Raw genomic sequence first — 18977 nt, forward strand, 5'->3', positions numbered from 1 at the left:
GTCTTAACACCATTGGTTATGAACCCAAGAGTTCCCCCTGCTCTGTATCCTTGGGCCCATACACACCTCCCTCATAGAAAACCACATTACAGAATGGTCCTATGTAGTACCAGCTCCACGCAGGCCATTTTCAGTCAAGCTGGTTGAACATTCTCTCTTGCTGTTCATCCTGCTTTACTGTTGCCATGGAGATTAGGACGCCTTCTGAGTTCTGTGCTTTATCTGGAGTCCAGCCTTCAAATACCTTAGTACAGTTCAACCCACTCACTCCCCTGGCTCCTGAGACTGTGAAAGTGTGTAAGCTAGATTCTTTCAGTCAAATGGCTCATGAGTCTCTTGCTATAATCTATTTATGATCTGCGAGTTCATGCTTAGATTCCAACGTGTGCATGGCACTCTATGGTTCCACAGAGTCCCATGTATACACACCTCTTATTTCTAGGAGAAAATATCTGATTTAAATCCTTACAGAAAAGATAACTGCTATAGCATTTGACCAATGTACAGGTGGGAGATGTCAGCATGGTCCCAGAGTGACGTGGGCCAAACTTGTGGATGAGCCTGGTGAAGAGCTACAGGGAGACAGCACTGAGCTCAGACATAGAAGAGTGTGCTTAGTGGACATGTTCTCAGTTGAAGCATGGAAGTGGGTCTCAGAAAGCAGCCTTAACATCTCTCCTTCCTCCAGCCTTTGAATAGCACAAGTAGTCCCTTGGCCTTGGTCATTACCCAAAGCTATAGATAGATACAGACAGAAAACCTCATACTTCTGTTTTCTTCCCCCCAAGAACAAATACAGCAAAGTCTGGGTCTATGGGCAGTGGTTCCCACCATGCTGCCTTCCCAAATGTCCCTCTTGTAATATAATATCCCCTTCTCATCTCATTGACCATGTATTCTCCTATACTCTTATTATTGTTAGGCCATTTGCCCAGAATCACTGTTGGCTAAAATCTATGCATTTTAATAATTTTAAAGCCAAATCCCAGCTTCATTCCCTTTTCAGAGAGTCAGAGATAAATTGGGTGTTATTTGTGCAATCTCTAGAATATCCAAAGCCACACCACAGCTCTTGCTCATATCTGGGGCTTAAACTGATGGAGAGACACATTGCAACTTCTTTTGTTGCTGAGATTATTAACTCAACATAAGGGCTGTGGGCTTTTCAGCTTGAAAACCTCAGCATCATCCTTAGCACTTGCTTCCTTCTTGTGTTTCTTGCCTCAGACCACATGATGTGTCTTACTGGACATCAATGTTGATCACATCCAGTCTCTTCTCTAGCTACTAACACCTAGAGAAAATTATTGATTCAGGAATCCTTCATGGGGTCTAGAAAGATCTTTACTGTGCAGTAGCTCTGGTATTCTCATCATGTCTCCCAGGTAACCTTGGAACAATCCCAAAACCTCCTACAGCCTTGTAGCTCTTCTGCTTCATATGACCATAAACACTTCCTTCCTATTTCTAATATATAAGAAAGCTTCTATTTCAATCCTTTCCCTTCCTGGGGTGCAAGTCTCTGTCCACTTGACCTCAGTATTCATCCCTCACAGGAATAACTCCCTCCCTCCCGGGCATCTCTGCACCCTCCTCCACTGCCATTCTCTTACATGCTATCAAGAAATGACTTTGCTTCCCCAGTGCAAATTGAATAACACAGAATACCTTGTATTTTGCCTCCTATTTGCTTTCTGTTCAATACAAAGAGTTCACTGCTTGGTGTTATGGCTTGAACCACCTTCAAGGGGTTGGGATAAGAGTGGGAACCCACATAGTTGGGAAGTCTTGATAAGTTGTTGGATCCTGTTTGAAAAGCAGATTTGTAACTTCTCTCCATGAGGTATATGTAATAGAAAGTCAGCCTTCCAAATGGTTCCCAATATCCTGACCTTCCAGATAATTCTTGTCTCTGGATATCCATCTCCTGTCCTGAAAAGAACTCACATGTACAAGATATTGTGAAAATCATGTTCTGTATGACCAAAAGACCCTGTGGCTTGTGTCATTTTCTTCTGTGAATCAATAACTCCAGGGATATCCAGCCAACACATCATGAAATCACTCAAGGAGATCACAGAGAAAGCGTGATAGGAAGGGATGGAGCCCTCCTGCCAATATAGTACCATGGAAGTATGACATTTTGAAATTATATGTGCCAGCACAAGTCAATACTTTAGATGATCCTGCTCTGCCTAACATGGTAACTGAAAATTCACACAAGAGCCTCCCAATTCAGTAGCTCCCAAATCCCCAACCCACAGAAACCATGGCAGATAATAAGTGTTTCTTTTGCTCTAAAATTTTGAGTTTTAAAGCCTCTGTTTCATGGCAATTGGTAATTACCACTAAGTGGAGATGTAGGGGCTAGTAACTCCAGGTTTGAGTTGGTATAAGTGTCATGAGGTAGTTTGGTTGTGTTCAACTGTGTAGCCCATCCCCCATTCTGTAACAGCTTCAACTCTTAATAGCCACAAATGCCACCTGTATCCTCAATAAACTTTATTTAGACACAAATAGACAACAGAAAATACATACACAGATACAGTTATCGTTTTCTCTATAGGATAAACACACATCACAGGGAATTTAAAAAGTAAGAGCACAGAAGGTAAGAAAATGTGAAGTCCTTGTTCACTCACACTTGAAACAGACAAATATTTCAAAGGAAGACAGAAATGGAACATCCCAACAACAGGGTTCACATTTGGTCTATAACAGCACACAGGTGTTGGGAAGGTAATCAAAGGAGTCAGGGATCCAGTGACAGAATGCTCACAACACTAGTAGGACTATTTAAACAAAAGACAGAATCGGGGAGGATTCCATACCCCTGCACAGATGCTCTGCAAGCTGTCAGCTAGGTAGTAAAGCAGCTTGGCAGAAACACTAGCTTAGCTTTCATCTTGCAGCTTGAAGGTCTGAATATCCTCTACCTTTGTGCCCACATCACAGAGTTTTACAGAGACACACCAAGGAAGCCGGAGCTGTCCACATACACACTGGCTTAGAAACTCACAGTACAGAACATTGACATTGGGTATAAGATAGGACTTTTGAAAGGGAAGGGAATAACAGCCCAGAGGCAAACACACACTTTACAAATTCTGCATCCATTGATAGCATTTCTCACCATGCTGCCTGTGGTCCCTTCCCACAGGGAGCCACCATCATTTGTGTCCCCATCATGTACAGAGCAGGATGGATGTGTCTTGGAGGTCTTTTGCCCTCTAAAGTCATAAATGTGACCACCTGGTCATCTCTGTGCCCAGGGCATGCTGCCATGGAACCACCCCACTTATTCCAGATCCTGGGTGAGACTCAGGACTCTACACCATCTTCACATTTCAGATTGGGGTTCCCTAGGCAACCTCTGTATTTTAGTAAAAAATGGTTTCCACTGTACCCTTCGTATGTCCTCTTCCTAATGTGACAAATCCAGATGAGATGAAGTTATGGAGATCTGGTCCTCCACTTCGGTAAGCATCCTTCCCATAATGCCCTGCAAGAAGATGGGCAGAATTACCTGACACATTCATGACAGCAATACAGAAGACAATAACAGCTCCATCTTGCCCAACAATGATGGTGAGCTTATGTTCAAACCAGCAGCTAAGTCACAAGGTCAAGGAAAATATTATATATATTATAGTAAATATAATATATACACATATATATTACTGAGAATATATTGCTATATATACAGACATATATACATATGTTATATACACAGCAATATATATATATATATATATATATATATATATATATATATATATATGACAAAGATTAATGCTACATAGGAAGTAGAAGAGGAAAGGGCAAAACATGGTTGGACTGTGGCATTTCAGAGTGACCACTAAGTATACTAGAATGTTGCTTTATAGATGGTCCTCAACTTACAGTAGAGTTGCACACTGATCAACTCATGACAAGTTAAAGCATCTGTAATTCTGAGGGTCCAACACCCTCTCCTTGCCTCTGTGCCCTCTGCATGCATGTGATGCATTGACAAGACATGTAAGCAAAACACCTAGACACATAAAAATAGGAAACTAATAAAGTCTTCAAAAAGCATTTTAAAAACAGCTGATACAGAGCTACTTTGGAAAGACTGGCGCATGAGTGTTACTTTTCTGTATTGCCCAAGTTCTTGTCTACAGTTACTAGATGGTTTTCTTTTTGCTTTTTACCTTTGTTTTCTTCTCTTCTAAAGCATGAAGGAATGGGTCTAATAGCACCCCGTTTCCTCCTCTTCCTCCTCCTCCTCCCTCTCTCTTTGTCTCTCTCTCTCTTTCTCTCTCTCTCTCATCTCTCTCTCCAACCCCTTCTCTCTATGTATATGTATGTGTGTGTGCACGTGCACACAGGCATGTGAGTATCCATGAATCATACACAACCTGTGGGACCACAGACTAGCAAGTTAGAAAGAAACACAGCAACAGCTGAGATAGCAGGTGAAATGGTAGCTATAAAACACTGGCAACATCTTTCTGTTTTCCTTTCTCAATTTCATGGAATAAAACTCAATCCTCTAACTGGTAAGAAATATACATCTTCATATGCATTGAGGTAAGGAAAAGCAAGGGCAGGTTAAGGACCATGAAAGAAGAAATTTAGAGAGGAAGAAGTTAATATTATACTTTTGACATTCAAATAGGACTCTATGATGTGGTTGAAACACAGGCATTATAATCACTGTAAAGAATTAACTCTACCAAAGAACACACTCAGTACATACACACAGATATGAAGGAAAGTCACTAAGCAGTCTTATTGCCACAGTGTGCTTTACAAACTGAACTTGTAATATATAAAGTCAAAAAGTTTTGAAAATTAGATATTAAATATGATGACAGCAGTATCAAGCTGGTGAATTAAAAAAAAAACACATAGGAAAATGTTTGAAAGAAAATATGTAAGTACCTTGTCATCTAAGAGCTAATTATTTCTCTTTTTAACCTTTTATTATTTTGTAATTTATTTCTATAGTGAATGCCAAATTCTCTAATGTAAACACAAAAATAAACATCTAGAAAAAATGCATCTCATGCCAACAAAACAAAATTGTCTTCTCTTAGCAAAGCATGTTCTGGAGACATTTACCCAACACAGGGTAAACTGGGAATCACATGGAACTCTAAAAAGTTCAGATGCACAGACAAGCTTAAGACATTCTAACTCAGAAAGAGTTCAGTGTTGCTGATAAAATAACCCATGGCCTGAGGTCAGTATTTATATTTTGGTCAAGCTCCAAGAATGGCATATATAGCTTGATCATGCTAGCTCTTTTTGCCCTGGGAAAACTTTTATTCCTGCCCATGACGTTAAAGCTTGTCTTTAACAACATCAATATGTTGGCAGCCAAAGTACATGACTTGAACCTGAAAATGGATCACTCAGACACAGTTATTAAATTAACAGGCTGGCAAGCCAAGGATAGGTAAGATTCTGCACAGAGCCTTACCAACCTAAGACAGAAGTGCATTGCTTTTGATAATGCATATTCCACTATGGGTAAGGAAGGCATTCTTGGCAGAACAACCTAAGATAGGCTCAGTCTTGTTTATGAAATAAAAAGTGTGGGGGGGAGGCGGAAAGCTTTTGGGACTGCTTGGCAAGAATTTGACATGGGCCAAGGACAAGGAAGTGGGCTTCAGACAGGAATCTGGCATTAGGCTAGAACAAAGAAGCAATTTCAGATAGGAATCTAAATCTTAGGCTAGAACAAAGAAATAATTTCAGGCAGAAATCTAAATATTAGGCTAGAACACAAAAGTAATTTCAGACAGGAATCTAAATTTTAGGCTAGAACAAGGAACTAGGCTTCAGACATGAAAATGACTTTGGGCTAGGACAGGGAAGTTGGCTCAGATATTTTGCTCATCCTGATAAGCACCTAGAAACAGTAATCACGGGAGTGTTCATGGAATTTTGTTTAGTGCCTTGCTTGTTCCTTGACTATTTGCATCTACTGTATTGCTAGTTCCTCAACCTAGAAATGACCTTAATACCTGCATGTAATTAAAATCCTATAAAAGCAAAAAGGATGGGGGGGATAGAATATGGGGTTTCTAGGAAGGGGAAATACAGAAAGGGGAAGGCATCTGATATGTCAATAAATAGAAAAACCAATAAGGAAGGAAGAAAAGAGAGAGAGGGAGAGAGAGAGAGAGAGAGAGAGAGATGGAGTCCAGTGAATAGTGAATCAGAAGCATTTTAAACAAGCTCCTTTGGTTTCTAGTGAACAGCCAGGGCTGACATCCACTGCCTGACCCAGGACAAGTAGAAACAAGCCAAATTTGAAGACTTTTGTGAACAGGGGAGGTCACTGACCATTTTCTGGGGCCCCTGCAAGAGCTGTTTATATTCAGGGCTCCAGAACTCTTCCTCTGGAAAATGAAGCATGCCCCAGTCCTTTCCTTCTAATCCCAGTTCCCAAACCTGGGCATGGATCAGAATACTAGAAACATTCTAAATAGGTGGATTTAGCAGACACAAGATAGGAATCAAGAGCTTGTAATTATTTCAGGATACCTGGTTCCGGAATAACAAAGTCACAAGAGAATCCTGCCACTAGTCCCTTGACTCTGAAACACATTACATCATTCACTCTTCAGCTTTCCACAGGGGACATTCTTGTTGGAGAACTGTTGTAAAGATTCATACCTTTATGGCACTGTCAGTGCTGAACTGAAGACTTCTGCCCAAATTTCGAGCTGTGTGACAGCTGCTAGCAGCTGGTCAAGCCATCTTTCTCAAGAGTAGAAGGGAGGCATGGAAAAGGTACATGGAACCAACCAAAGGCACACCAGCACCCTCTCTTCCATAACAAGCACAATTGTTCCCATATTCCATCATAGAAAGGAGGAAACAATCCAGAGCCCTCATAAATTTGGACCTCATTAATTCAGAACCTGTGATGCATCCTGCAGAATTTGGGCTGCTTTATTTTTGTGCTTCTTATAAATAAAAATTTTGATAAACAAATCAATACTAAGGAAGATGGAACATAAAACAGAGCCTGTGCTGTTTACAAATCATTTTTACCTGTCAGAAGAACAAGGTCCCTTAGGACTAAGCATTACTCTAGTGCTCTGGGGCTCTGCTTGTCTGAAAGAGAACTGAAGCTTCTGCATCACTTACTGAAGGCCAGGCAGAGGGATGGAGACCCTCAGCAAGCATGGCTTTTGGCATAATAATAGATGGCATTTTATAGTACTTTATAGTTTTCACAGATTTTTTGGAAATACTACTTTCTTAACCTTTTAACCGATACTGCTTACAAGTCATTTTTTATGTTTATTGTTTTAATATCACCTCCAATTTTATCAGTGCAAAAACTGAGGCTAACAGGCCAAAGCTGAAAGATGTCTATGTCTGTACTTGTATTACCTATCTAACTATAAATACTGCACTCATTTCATTATGGGTATATGGTTTTTCCAACACCTCATAAAAACCCATATTCCTAGAGCTAGTCAACAGTACATCTTCCATCCCACCCAGATGTGCTGCCTTCCAAGTCCAAACTCTTTCTGCAACCCTCATTTCAGTGGCCTGAGAAGAGCAGCCATGATTCTTCCCCAAGACTGAACCCAAGATAAATATTAGAAATCCAAGCAGGAAAATGCTACTACATCCAAGTTCAGGGAAATTTATTCTGAATGGGAGAAAAAGAATAAATGGTGTTGATAGCTAATGAGGTATGACCAGGAGCATTGTAGAGGTTGGAAGAATTCTGGGGTCAATTCAGTTTGCAGAATTTTGAGTTAAACAAATTGGAAAGCTATGTGGAAAACAATTCTATAGATTCCTTGTTTTTCTGCCTTAAAACAGGGTCTCATTATGGAGCCCAGTTTGACCTTAAAGTCTGTAGACTCACACATCAGCCTACCAAGTGCTGGAAATAAAGATGTATACTACCAGCCCAACTCCTATGTAATCTTCAAAGGCATCTCTAAAAGTGGTTTTCTGTAATTGTCCTATGCGGTTGATATCAAAAGCACAGGGACCACTTCAACCTTGGTTTGCTCAGTGGTCCTCGAACTTGAGCAAGCACCCAACTCCCCAGGATGGCATGAACATCACTGGGCACCAGAATCTCCTAGGTGGAAGGTTACCCCTGATAACTGTAGTTCTAATAAGTTCTTGACTATGATAATTATTTCTCAACTAGACTATATGTAGAATTACCCTAAAGATTAATGAGGCACACCTGTGGGTGGGACTGTGAGGATGTGCCCACAGAGAAAATAGGAGACTTATAGGAAAGACTCATCCTGACTATGAGTCATTCCATGCCATAGGCTGAGCAACTGGAAATACTGGACATGGTAAGAGGAGAAATCAAGCAGAGCTCTCTCTTTCCTGGCACAGATCCACTCTGTCATGCCTTACCCACCATGGACTGAATCCTCTAGACTCTGAGCTAGATCAAACACTTTGCCTTTGAAGTTGTTTCTGGCAGGTGTCTGGACACAGCAAGAGGAAAAACATCCAGATGTCAGGGGAAACATGATACAGAATCCTCAAAAGCCACATCTTGTTGGGACTAGTGACAGGTTAGTCTTCAGAGACAAGTCCAGAATAATGTAAAAAGCCTCTGCACAAACAAGGGAAGACAGACTGGTAAAAAGAGAGTCCCTACGCAGGTGCCCAATCAGAATAGAGGAATCAGTATCTCTTCTCTTTCCTGATGATATTGTACCAAGAGGATGGACTGATGCAAAGGATATGAGCAGGTACCACCAATTCCACAATATGTCACTCAAAAAAACATTCTATTTTCCATCTGGTAGAAACTGCCACCAATCTCTGCCTATGTCAGCTACCAGGGCCAGAGGACAAGAGAGAACAGGTTCTCTTTAAGCAAACTGGAGTTAGAGAAACAAACACGAATGTACCAGGGCTAGAAGTAGAAGGAAGCAAGGGCTGTGTGAAGTATGCTAGCAAAGAAGCTCAAAAGTCTCCATGCCACAGTACAGAGAATCGTACCCTCCACACCAGGAACAAAGTGGCTCTTGGCTTTAGAGCATTGCATGTCACAATCTGCTGAATACAACTGGGTGGAAGACTGTTGAGATGGCATCTATTCCCCAAGTGCTACCTACCATCATGCTCTTATTGGAACTATTGACATCTTTTTAGAAAACACTAAAGTTTGGTTCTGTCTTGGTTTCTACCCAGGCCATATTAACTTCCTTGCCAAATCTCTTCAGAAGCCACAAGTCAGAGACAGTACAAAGGGGAAACTGTTCCCAGATAGGTAGTTACTAAAGCAGAGAAGTCAAGACAGGCTCCTAAAGTTGGGCTGTGCTCCTGTCTCTGAAAAGTAGAGACTAGAAAGACTTTTTCCTGTAAAGGAGAGCTGCTTCAAAAAATAGGATGGGGAAATGGGATAGTATCCAAATAGTGACTTCTATAAGACTCAACAGAACTTTGCATCTATGAAGTTATATCAGCAGTCATAAACAACAAACTGGTTCAGACAGAAACAAACTAATCAAGAATGGGTGCCTGCTACATTCCTGGACAACAGACTGGATTGGGAGGGAAATTGGTGATGTCATGTCCAAGGAGAGTTGCAGCTGTACATGAATTGAGAAGGACAAAGAAATAAACAGTGGTAGGACACAGCAGACACTCTAAGATTCAAAATCCATTTCAAATAAGACTCCCTGAGGAGGGACAGGCAGGACAGTTCAGAAGCAATAATTAAAAGTTAATTGTTTGTTGTTTTCCTGAGCAGATAGAAGATTTCAGTCTTTAGATTTGGAGAAAGAAGCAAGTCTTCAAACTGTTTATTAGAAGAGTTCAATATCTAAATAAAGCCTGACATAAGATGCCGTGGTGGTTTGAATATGCTTGCCTCAAGGAGTGACATTATTAGGAGGTGTAACCTTTTTGGAGTAGGTGTAGCCTTGTTGGAGGAAGCATATCACTGTGGGGTTGGGCTTTGAGACCCTCCTCCTAGCTGCCTGGAAACAGTTTGCTACTGGCTTCCTTTGGGTGATGATGTAGAACTCTCAGCTCCTCCAGTACCATGCCTACCTAGACTTTGCTGTATTTTTTTCATGATAATGGAATGAAACTCTGAACCTGTAAGCCAGCCCCAATTAAATCTTGTCCTTTATAAGAGTCACCTTGCTCATGGTGTCTATTCACAGCAATGGAAACCTTAACTAAGACAAATGCAATTTAAAATTAAGAAAAAAAAAGTTCAATCTAACCTCATAAAACATGAAATCTATAGGAATTGAAACCACTCTCTTAATAATGTTGGGTGTGGGTGGGGGGGGACTGAGAAGATGGCTCAGTGGTTTAAGGGCATACTTAGAGGACCAGTGTTTGGCTCCCAGCACTCACAACCGCCTCCACCTTCATCTCTAGGCCATCCTACACTCTCCGCTGGCCTCCATAGGCACCTGTACTCACATGCACATATAAATACATACATATAGTTTTTGTTTTAAAAAATGTCAGGACTCCCTCCTTTGTTCTCAAGACAAACATCCTGGCAGAGGCACACCTAGAACTCAATTGATACCCCATTTCAAACCCAGCCAAGCCAAATATACATAATAATGTTATCTATTCCCTGGGTCTCCAAGAAGGTTAAATGAGTTAATATACACAATCTATATTATACAGCTCTCAGAATATTAGTGTTAGGCCTTTAACAGAATGTGTTAATACTTCAGAATAAAACTGTTCTAGTTCCCTTTTCCTACTTCAAAATTTACTGGAAATAATTAAAGGAAAAAAGAATAGTAAAATTAGTCAAAAACAACCAGGGTTTGTTGTTGTTGTTAAATAGATAAGACAGTGGGGAAAATATACCACCACCGTTAAATGCATACAAAAAGATACACCAAAAAAATCAATTCAAAAAGGACTAAGAACCTAAATATACCACATCAACCCTAAAAAATGTTAGAAGAGAATATAGGACAATGAATGTAGAATTTTAAACCAGAGAAGAAACTACTGAAAAACTTTTAATCGTGGTACATCAAAAGCAATCATAAAACTCTATCTTCAAGGCTAGAAAATACACAGATATTAATATCAAGAGACCATCAATATCTTCAAGGCAATCAAAGGGAAAACAAGCCAAATCAGTCAAAGAAAACCGAAAACAAATAGGCAACTTATAGAGGAGAAAACCCAGTGGGCCAATACATATAAAGTAGTGCTCAGTCTCACAAGCAATCAGGGAAACTCAAATTAAAACCATAATGAAGCAGCATTTCACACCCAGTAGACTGGCAAACCTATAAATGCCCAGGAATTCTGACTTGAATCCTAGTGCAAGGATAATTGCTAAAGCTGCCTTGAAAAGCCCTGTGGCAGTGGCAGTGGCTGACAGATTTGAGTACGGCTACCATAAAAGCCATACTCAGTGACTTTGTAGCTGTCTACACCAGACCAGCCTTTGAGTGTTCATGCTCAATGCAACACTGTTTGCAATCAAGACAAGCAGGGGCTCTACAATCTTCTACAATCTTATGCAGAGAAGAGATGATAAACCAGGGAGCAGTCATCGAACATAATTCTGCAGCAGTGCAAAATGAAATGTAAGAAGTGGAAGCAAACTGACACTCCAAATGTCAACATGAATGGTCTGAGCTCTAATGCTGAACACACAAAGCAAACTGGAGAAAAACAGGGCGTCGTGATAGACAAGGAGTTTTGAAGTATGCAATATAATATTTGATATTGTTTGAGGACATGGCCATGCATAATGTTACACAAATATAAAGACATTCAGCAAAAATTTAAATATACGTTTCAAGGTAACAGTTACTTCTGCAGTAAGGACACAAATGTAGTTGAGAAAGTATATTAGGAATTGATCCTGTGTTCTGTTGCATACAATGGAAAGCTGGCAGTGTGTTAGACTATTAAATAATTCTGTTTTTTCTATTTGTTTGTTCATTTGTTTAAAATGCAGTCTTGCTATGCATCTCAGGATGGCTTAAAGTCATGATCTTTCTGCCTCAAACTCCCCAGTGCTATAATTGAAGGTTATACTACAATGTGCAGCTAGAGTTCTATTCTTTGTGTGTGTATGTTTGGTTGGTTGGTTGGTTGATTTAGTTAGGTTTTTTTTTTTTTTTTTTTTAGTTTCAGTGCTGGCAATGCAATGTAAAACCTTATACATGCTAAGTGCTCTACCACTGACTTACCTCTCACCGATATATAAGCTGAGGACCTAAGTGCTCGGAGGTATGCTTGTGGAGAAAGATTTTATTGTAGATATGAGGGAGAGTACAGCCAGAGGCATCAGGAAGAGTCTGGAGCAGAGAGAGAAAGTAGTATACTGAATATAGTCAGCAGATTGGACTGGGTCATGGAAGGATGGGAGAGATAGAAAGAGATAAAGAGAGAGAGACAAGAGAGAGAGGATGAAGAGAGGAAGATAAAAGAGAATATATGGCCAAAATACTATGGGTATATGGGAATAAGAATCTGGGGAGGAAAGCCCATGATCTAGAGAAGTTTAGGGTAGGGAGAAGAACTGAGAAAAGCCAGGACTGTGTAATAAGTACTTGCTATGCTGAGAGAGCCGGGATGTCAGATGTGGTATACTAATAGGCACTATGGATAGCCATTTGTCCTGAGGAGTTTCTTTTAGACCTGACAACCTCTAAATAACTTCTTTATTTGCTGATAGATGTAAAAAGACTATAAGCACTGGATAGGTTACTGGTTAGATGGATGATAGATAAGAGGGACCGAGAGACAGGTATTGCATAGGCAGTGAATAGGCAGTTTGATGATTAACAGATTTGCTTGGATTGGTTAAACTATACTTCCTCAAGAATTTCATACATCGTCAATGTTTTCAAGAACAAAGACAACAAAGAGTCTCTAGTTTTAAGACTACCTATAAGCACCTGCTGGGACTAATGTGCCAACAAGAGGTAAGCCATAGGATTTCTGAAATTATGGTTGCGTGTGTTTCTAATCTTCAGCCAGCTTTGGAATCCTAGCATTCTCCAAGGAAAGGTTGGTAAAACAGACTGCACAGTTTTAAACACTTGAAGAATTATCCTTACAGCAACAATGGGGCTAAAGGCTCCTAGAGCTGCCCTAGTGAAGGTAGTACGCAAATGGAGTGAGAGAAGTGAGGGTGGAATAAACCAGAGAGCCGCCCAGGGACAGAGCTAGAATTCTCCAGCTTCAGAGCCTGCTTACAATGCAGAGCATGTGCTTAGAGCTCACATGGAGTGGGGCTCTGAGCAGCTGAGAGACAGCTCAAAGGACACGGAGGGCCAGAGTCAGTCAATCACACACACACACACACACACACACACACACACACACACACACAGAGCAAAATATGTCCCAGGCAACAGAGAGAACACATATAAAACCCCAGTGGGAAACTTCATTGCACAGGATAAAGGTCTTACACACAGTTGAACCATGTCACTGACACTCCAACTGCAAAAGGTGTACATCAACTAAAAACAGACAATTGCTCCCACTGGCAGCTGACTCCACCTGAGAAAGCCAGAGGACATATATACAATTATAACAAAACTTAACTTTTAATTAACAAAATGCAAATGAAAATAGGATATACATTTTTCGTTGGTTGGTTGGTTGGTTTTGATTTGGATTTTGTTTTGTTTTTTGTTTTTATTCCAGTTCTTTCTACCTGGCTGTTCTGGAACTGGTTATATAGAGCAGGCTGTTCTCAAATGCACAGAGATCTACCTCCTATGTCCTGGGATTAAAAATGTGTACCGTATAGTATGCCTTTAAAAAAACTAATCAATTTCACAAAAATCTAAGCATTCCATGATACCCAATAACAAGGTGGAAATGCCCCTGTTACTTTGTGGAACAGTACCTACTTGGCTTGTCATCCAACTGCTGGGAAATTTCCCCTACTTGCATTCTCATTTTTCCGTAAGATATGAGCCAGAGTAAATAGTACAGGGTTGATTGCATTTTTTTTTAACCAGTGAGGAACAACTTTGCAAAAGATTGAGCCAAAGCAGTGTGTGCTGATTGTGATGATTTCCAAAGCATGGGGAAATGATGAAGAGGAGGAAGATGGGGAGAGGGAAAAAGAGGTAGAGGAAGCCACTTCAGTGTGGTACAAAACAAAGTTTCAATATGATCCCTCTTATAGAAAGAAGAATTAGAAGCTATACCAAGAGGATATCTGCAGGCCCATTGCAAGTATGATGTTTTATGCAAGTAACATGTTTTTCTGGTAATAAACTTGCTTACAATATTCATTCCCTTGAGAGGGCTTAGGATGAAAGGAAAGAGATGTTTAAGTTTGATTTTTTTTACTAACTTACTGTTTGAAATTTTAAACATGTGCATGTGCTTTGCTTACTTTTCACAGTATTTATAGAGGATCTGAGAACTGGGAAGAGGGGTTAGGCTCAGTGTTTTCCCCTCTTCTGTAACAATAAAAAATAAAAGTCCCCAATACAAGGCATTTTATGAACAGAAGGTGGCCCAAGAAGCCAGCCACTTTTCCTTGTGTAAATGACAGAACCTGACACCCACCTCGCAGAAAGGTGATGAGGATTTAATGCAAAAAAAGGTATTTCAAGGGCTCCCTCTGATGCTCCGGGCTAATAATCCCTCCATAAATGGCCAGTGCTCTTGTGTTAAGCTCACTCTTCTCTTTCCCATGCAGGGAGCTCCTGAGGACCTCTCACTCTGTATGAATTCTAAGCTGATCTTGGACCAGAAAGAGGCCCAGTCAGAAAGAGATTGAGAGCCCAGCTTTGGCATCCAGGCTGAGGCCTCTTTCCCCTAGTGGACCTCTGGAGTTCTTTCCATTACCCATGAACCTCAATCTTGCTCTATAAGGGAGAGGCGGAGAACTGGAGACAAAGTTTCCCTAGGTAGTCACTTTCTGGTAAACAAACCAGGTGATTTCCAAGCTGATACTAACTAAGGAAATTGAAGAATGGCTGCTCTATTTGCCTGTGGATATTCCTAGCTTAAAACTCTAACAAGTAGCTACTAGAAATGCCCTATTTATTTCATGTGACGATTCAGGTATTTGCTCATACAAGTCTATGATGACCTTGTATTGCAGTGTCCATGATGAAACATCTCTATGTGAACAACCTCCGTCTGAGGTCTTTTCTTCTGCCTAGGCTGTGTGTAGCCTTGGAAGACAACAAGGACCAGGATCAGATATCAGTCCCCTCACCACCATGGAGGTGAGTACCTACAGCTGTGAGGACTCTGAATGAACAACCCTGGATTGCAGGATTCAATCATGGACAGAAGAAGAAGTATGTCAGCCTAGAGCAGTGAGCAGGGAGCATTCTCAAGGTCACAGAAAGCCGTGGACTCTACCTCATCAAGATGGAACTCTTCACTCTACAGTGCAGTCCTGGGAAGATGCCATTAGATATAGAAGAATGAAGAGCCCAGAAAAGGTGAGGGTAGAGGGAGCCCAAGATGCTAAAACCCAGCTTGATAACCAACCAATAAGGGAGCATCCTTCAGAAAGGAACTCTCATACTTTTAATTCAAATAAATGCTTTCAGTTTTATTGGTATAGATGTCTTAAATTTTTAAACAAAATCCCAATAAACAAAAACAATTTTTTTTCTATACACACTTCAAAGCTATGGCAAAAGGCAAAGAAAGTACATGGTTGAGGGAAAATGCTAAGTCAACTTCTTTCACTATAACAAGAGATTTTACCAGTGTGTCTTGAATATTATAAATTCTTGAGGATAAATTGTGTGTTTTGGGGAGGATTGTAGTTGTTAATGTATCACAGTTTAGCTAAGAGTGGTAGCACAATCTCAATTATTCTGCTGATTAAGGCAAGAGGAAGACAAGTTCAAGGTCATCTTGAGCTATAAAGCAAGTTCAAGGTCAGAACAGACAACTTGCTAACACTGTGTCATTGGAGACATAGATCTCTCTAGCATATGCAAGACCCTGTGTTCAATCTTTAGCATTAGAAAGTAGAGAGAAAAGAGAAGAAAAACAGAAAATTATATGCACTGAAGATAAAACTTTCCAAGTTATACATTTAGTGTTTCCTAGCTATTTGCCAAGGAGAAGGGTGAGAGAGCCCTTTGGAGGTGGTAATATCAACTTTCAAAAATTGGAGATGATCTCTAGTTCCTGCCTTGAAGGCAGATTCAGAGGAAGCTGAACTATAACTAGAGGTGTGTCTGAGGTCACCCTCTTAGGCTCTGTATTGATAGATAAGGAAAATGATATTAGGAGGGGTTGGCAGGCCAAAGTCATGGAGATATGACTGCTGGCCTCTGACTTCCCAGGCCAACATTCTTCCCAATGTCCCTAAGAGCATACAGCCTGCCTTGTGAAGGAGGAACTGACACTAAAGCTTATTTCTACTCCAGGGGACCCCAGTGCACCATTTATTTTCTCTTCAGTTATTTTCTCTTCAGTTTTGCTGGCTGTGATCCCTTGGAAGGTAGCCCAGCAAAACCAAATCCCCGTCTTTGACTCCAATCAGAATCCCAGAGCTGTCTCATTGTCTTAAGCAGGACTCTGGCCAAGAGCAGTCCTGAAGAGGACCAGCAGAGGAGGCGGAAGATGCAGGAGCACTCTGCGGGAAGAACAGTTCGTTCTTTAACTACTCCAAATGTTTTGCAAGGTCATGGAGGTTAGGGTAGACCGCTGAGCCCTAAGAACTGAGCGAATTGAAGAGACTCCACTTGTTACCACTTGCTGATGAGCACTTTCATAGTTCCAGGGAAACTAAGACCTGTTTTCATCTGTTTCTACAAAACTACTGTGCTTCCTACAAGTAAAACCAAATTAACAGGATTAGTGAAGGGATCCTGAGAAACTGCCACTGTTTTGTTCAATTCAGACCACATGTCATGATACTAAGGCAGAGAGCACCTCTGATTATCTACAGAAAAAAATTGTATTGGTTTTCCATATTTTAAAGATGAAGAAGTAGTCTTGAAGAACTTAAATAATCATCGAAGTCAGAAGGCCTATGCTGTGATTTAGGACAGAGGCTCATATCCATGCCCTGGCTCTCTACACTGAGGGCTCTTGCTATTAACCATGGTCCCAGGGAAGCTAAGCTTGAGGTGCCAACTTACTCCAGAGAGAGACTAAGAACACAGGCTTCCAATAAATCAGTCTGGTTCTGACACCATCTCAGCAGCTCTGGGCAAAGCACTCATGTTCCCCGAGCCTCAGCTATTCTCCTTGGTGAATGGGAGTGTGCCTGCCTCATAAGGCAGTGACAAAGATTAAGGTAAATGCATTCATGCATATAAAACACAGGATACTTATTTACTAAAGGTGATTATTGTCCCTACTACCACAGGAAGATGTTGTTGAAGAATACTCAACATTTCAAAATGCCCCAGGAGAAATGCAAGAAGATCCTTTGAATTCAAGCTTCTGCAATGACCCAGGGAACTCCTGCTACTAGGTTCATACTGGTAATATCTCTTTGTCCCTCCATGGTTTAAGGAACTCACTAAAATGCACATGGAAATTATTTGGAAAAGAGAGATCAGGAAAATGCTGAATCCAGAGTTCATATCTCAGCTAAAAGGCAATGTCATGTCTCATACCTGACTGCCCTAGTACCATATGTCCTTGAGTCCTTCAGCTTGGTCATGAGATGCTGTGTGGATTGAACCACTATTCTGCGGATGGAGCACTGCTCAGAAGCAACCAGAATTTGACATTGTTTGATCTACATGGCATCTTTACATGGGACATTTATCTTGACATCATCTACTGGTTCTAGTTCCTCGGAAAAGTGGGTCATATGAGAGTCTTGGGGTTCAATTCAAGAGGCCCTTCTCTGATCCGCTTCTATTTGTAGCAATCCATCTCTTCTGAAATACTTATTAGGGACTATCCTGATGCAAACAGAACAGAACAGAAATCAGAGAGAGCAACTTAGGAACTATAGCTTTTATAGATTTAAACTCCTGGGAGAGACTAATTTGAGTTATGGACCATTAGACTCATAGCACCTTTCTTCCACTGTCCACCTGAATGGCATTGGTCTATGCTGATAACCACCCATGCCTACCCCACATGCCATCACAATTGCCCAGCAGAAACACCAGTGACAAAGCTCTATCATCTGCACTGAGGAGTCATGGGACTTCAGGCCAGTTATTGCTATGATCTGTAAAAGGATATGAGTTATACAACTTAATCACACTTTGTGGTAAATTAATTAACTCATATAAAGTATTTAAGACCCTAACAGGATGTGTTGACTCAATAAGTAATTGTCATTGCCATTCAAATCTAAGCAAGTGAGTCTGGCAAGGGAAAATGATACCTAGTGCCAAGGACTGTCGGGTAACAAGTGGAGTGGTCCTATGTGAGGGGTGGGAGTCGGGGTGTGGAGGTTACACTGACCATCTGGATTAAAATCTCAGCCCCACTTATTAGTTCTGTGATTTGAGACAAATTACTTAAAATTTCTAGTTAATTCAGCAGCCATACATTTAAAAGAAAGAGAAAACTACCAGATTTTCTCTTTAGATGACTGAAAGAATTTAATGAATAGATGCACAAAAAAAGCATGTATAGATAAAGGGTGTGCCTAGATCTGTCAAGGCCTGTATTTTTCAATCAACTCTGTGTCTTTTTGGCATTTTCTAGAGGTAAGAACGACAAGTCAAGGCCCACCACCACTACACAATACAGTTCCCCGACTTTTTATGGAGTGTAATCTGGCGTTCTGACTAGTTTTATGTCAACTTGACACAAGCTAGAGTCACTGGAGAGGATGGAACCTCCTCTTTGATTTGAGAAAATTTAGAAAAAAAAAAGTTCTTCATAAGATTGGGCTGTAAAGCAAGACTGTAGAGCATTTTCTTAATTAGTGATGGATGTCATAGGGTTTGGATCATTGTGGGTCAGGTCAAACCTGAGTGGGAGGCTCTGGGTGGGAAGTCCTGGGTTCTATAAGAAAGCAGGCTGACCAAGCCATGTGGAGCAAGCTAGGAAGC

At 40.8% G+C, this 18977-nt stretch overlaps 1 protein-coding gene across 1 annotated transcript in view; it reads right to left on the bottom strand.

The window, feature by feature from the left end:
• Positions 1-3406: 3406 nt before the first annotated feature.
• LOC114631678 (protein shisa-6-like) overlaps positions 3407-18977 on the bottom strand; it is a gene marked incomplete at its 3' end in the record, with an annotated part of 136742 nt that continues 121171 nt past the window's right edge. The window contains exon 3 of the mRNA XM_028780042.1: positions 3407-3502. Coding sequence (XP_028635875.1) covers positions 3407-3502 — 96 coding nt within the window. The remainder of the gene's footprint in view (positions 3503-18977) is intronic.

This window comes from Grammomys surdaster, unplaced genomic scaffold, assembly GCF_004785775.1.
Source record: "Grammomys surdaster isolate TR1022 unplaced genomic scaffold, NIH_TR_1.0 364, whole genome shotgun sequence".
In the NCBI taxonomy this organism is placed as follows: domain Eukaryota; kingdom Metazoa; phylum Chordata; class Mammalia; order Rodentia; family Muridae; genus Grammomys; species Grammomys surdaster.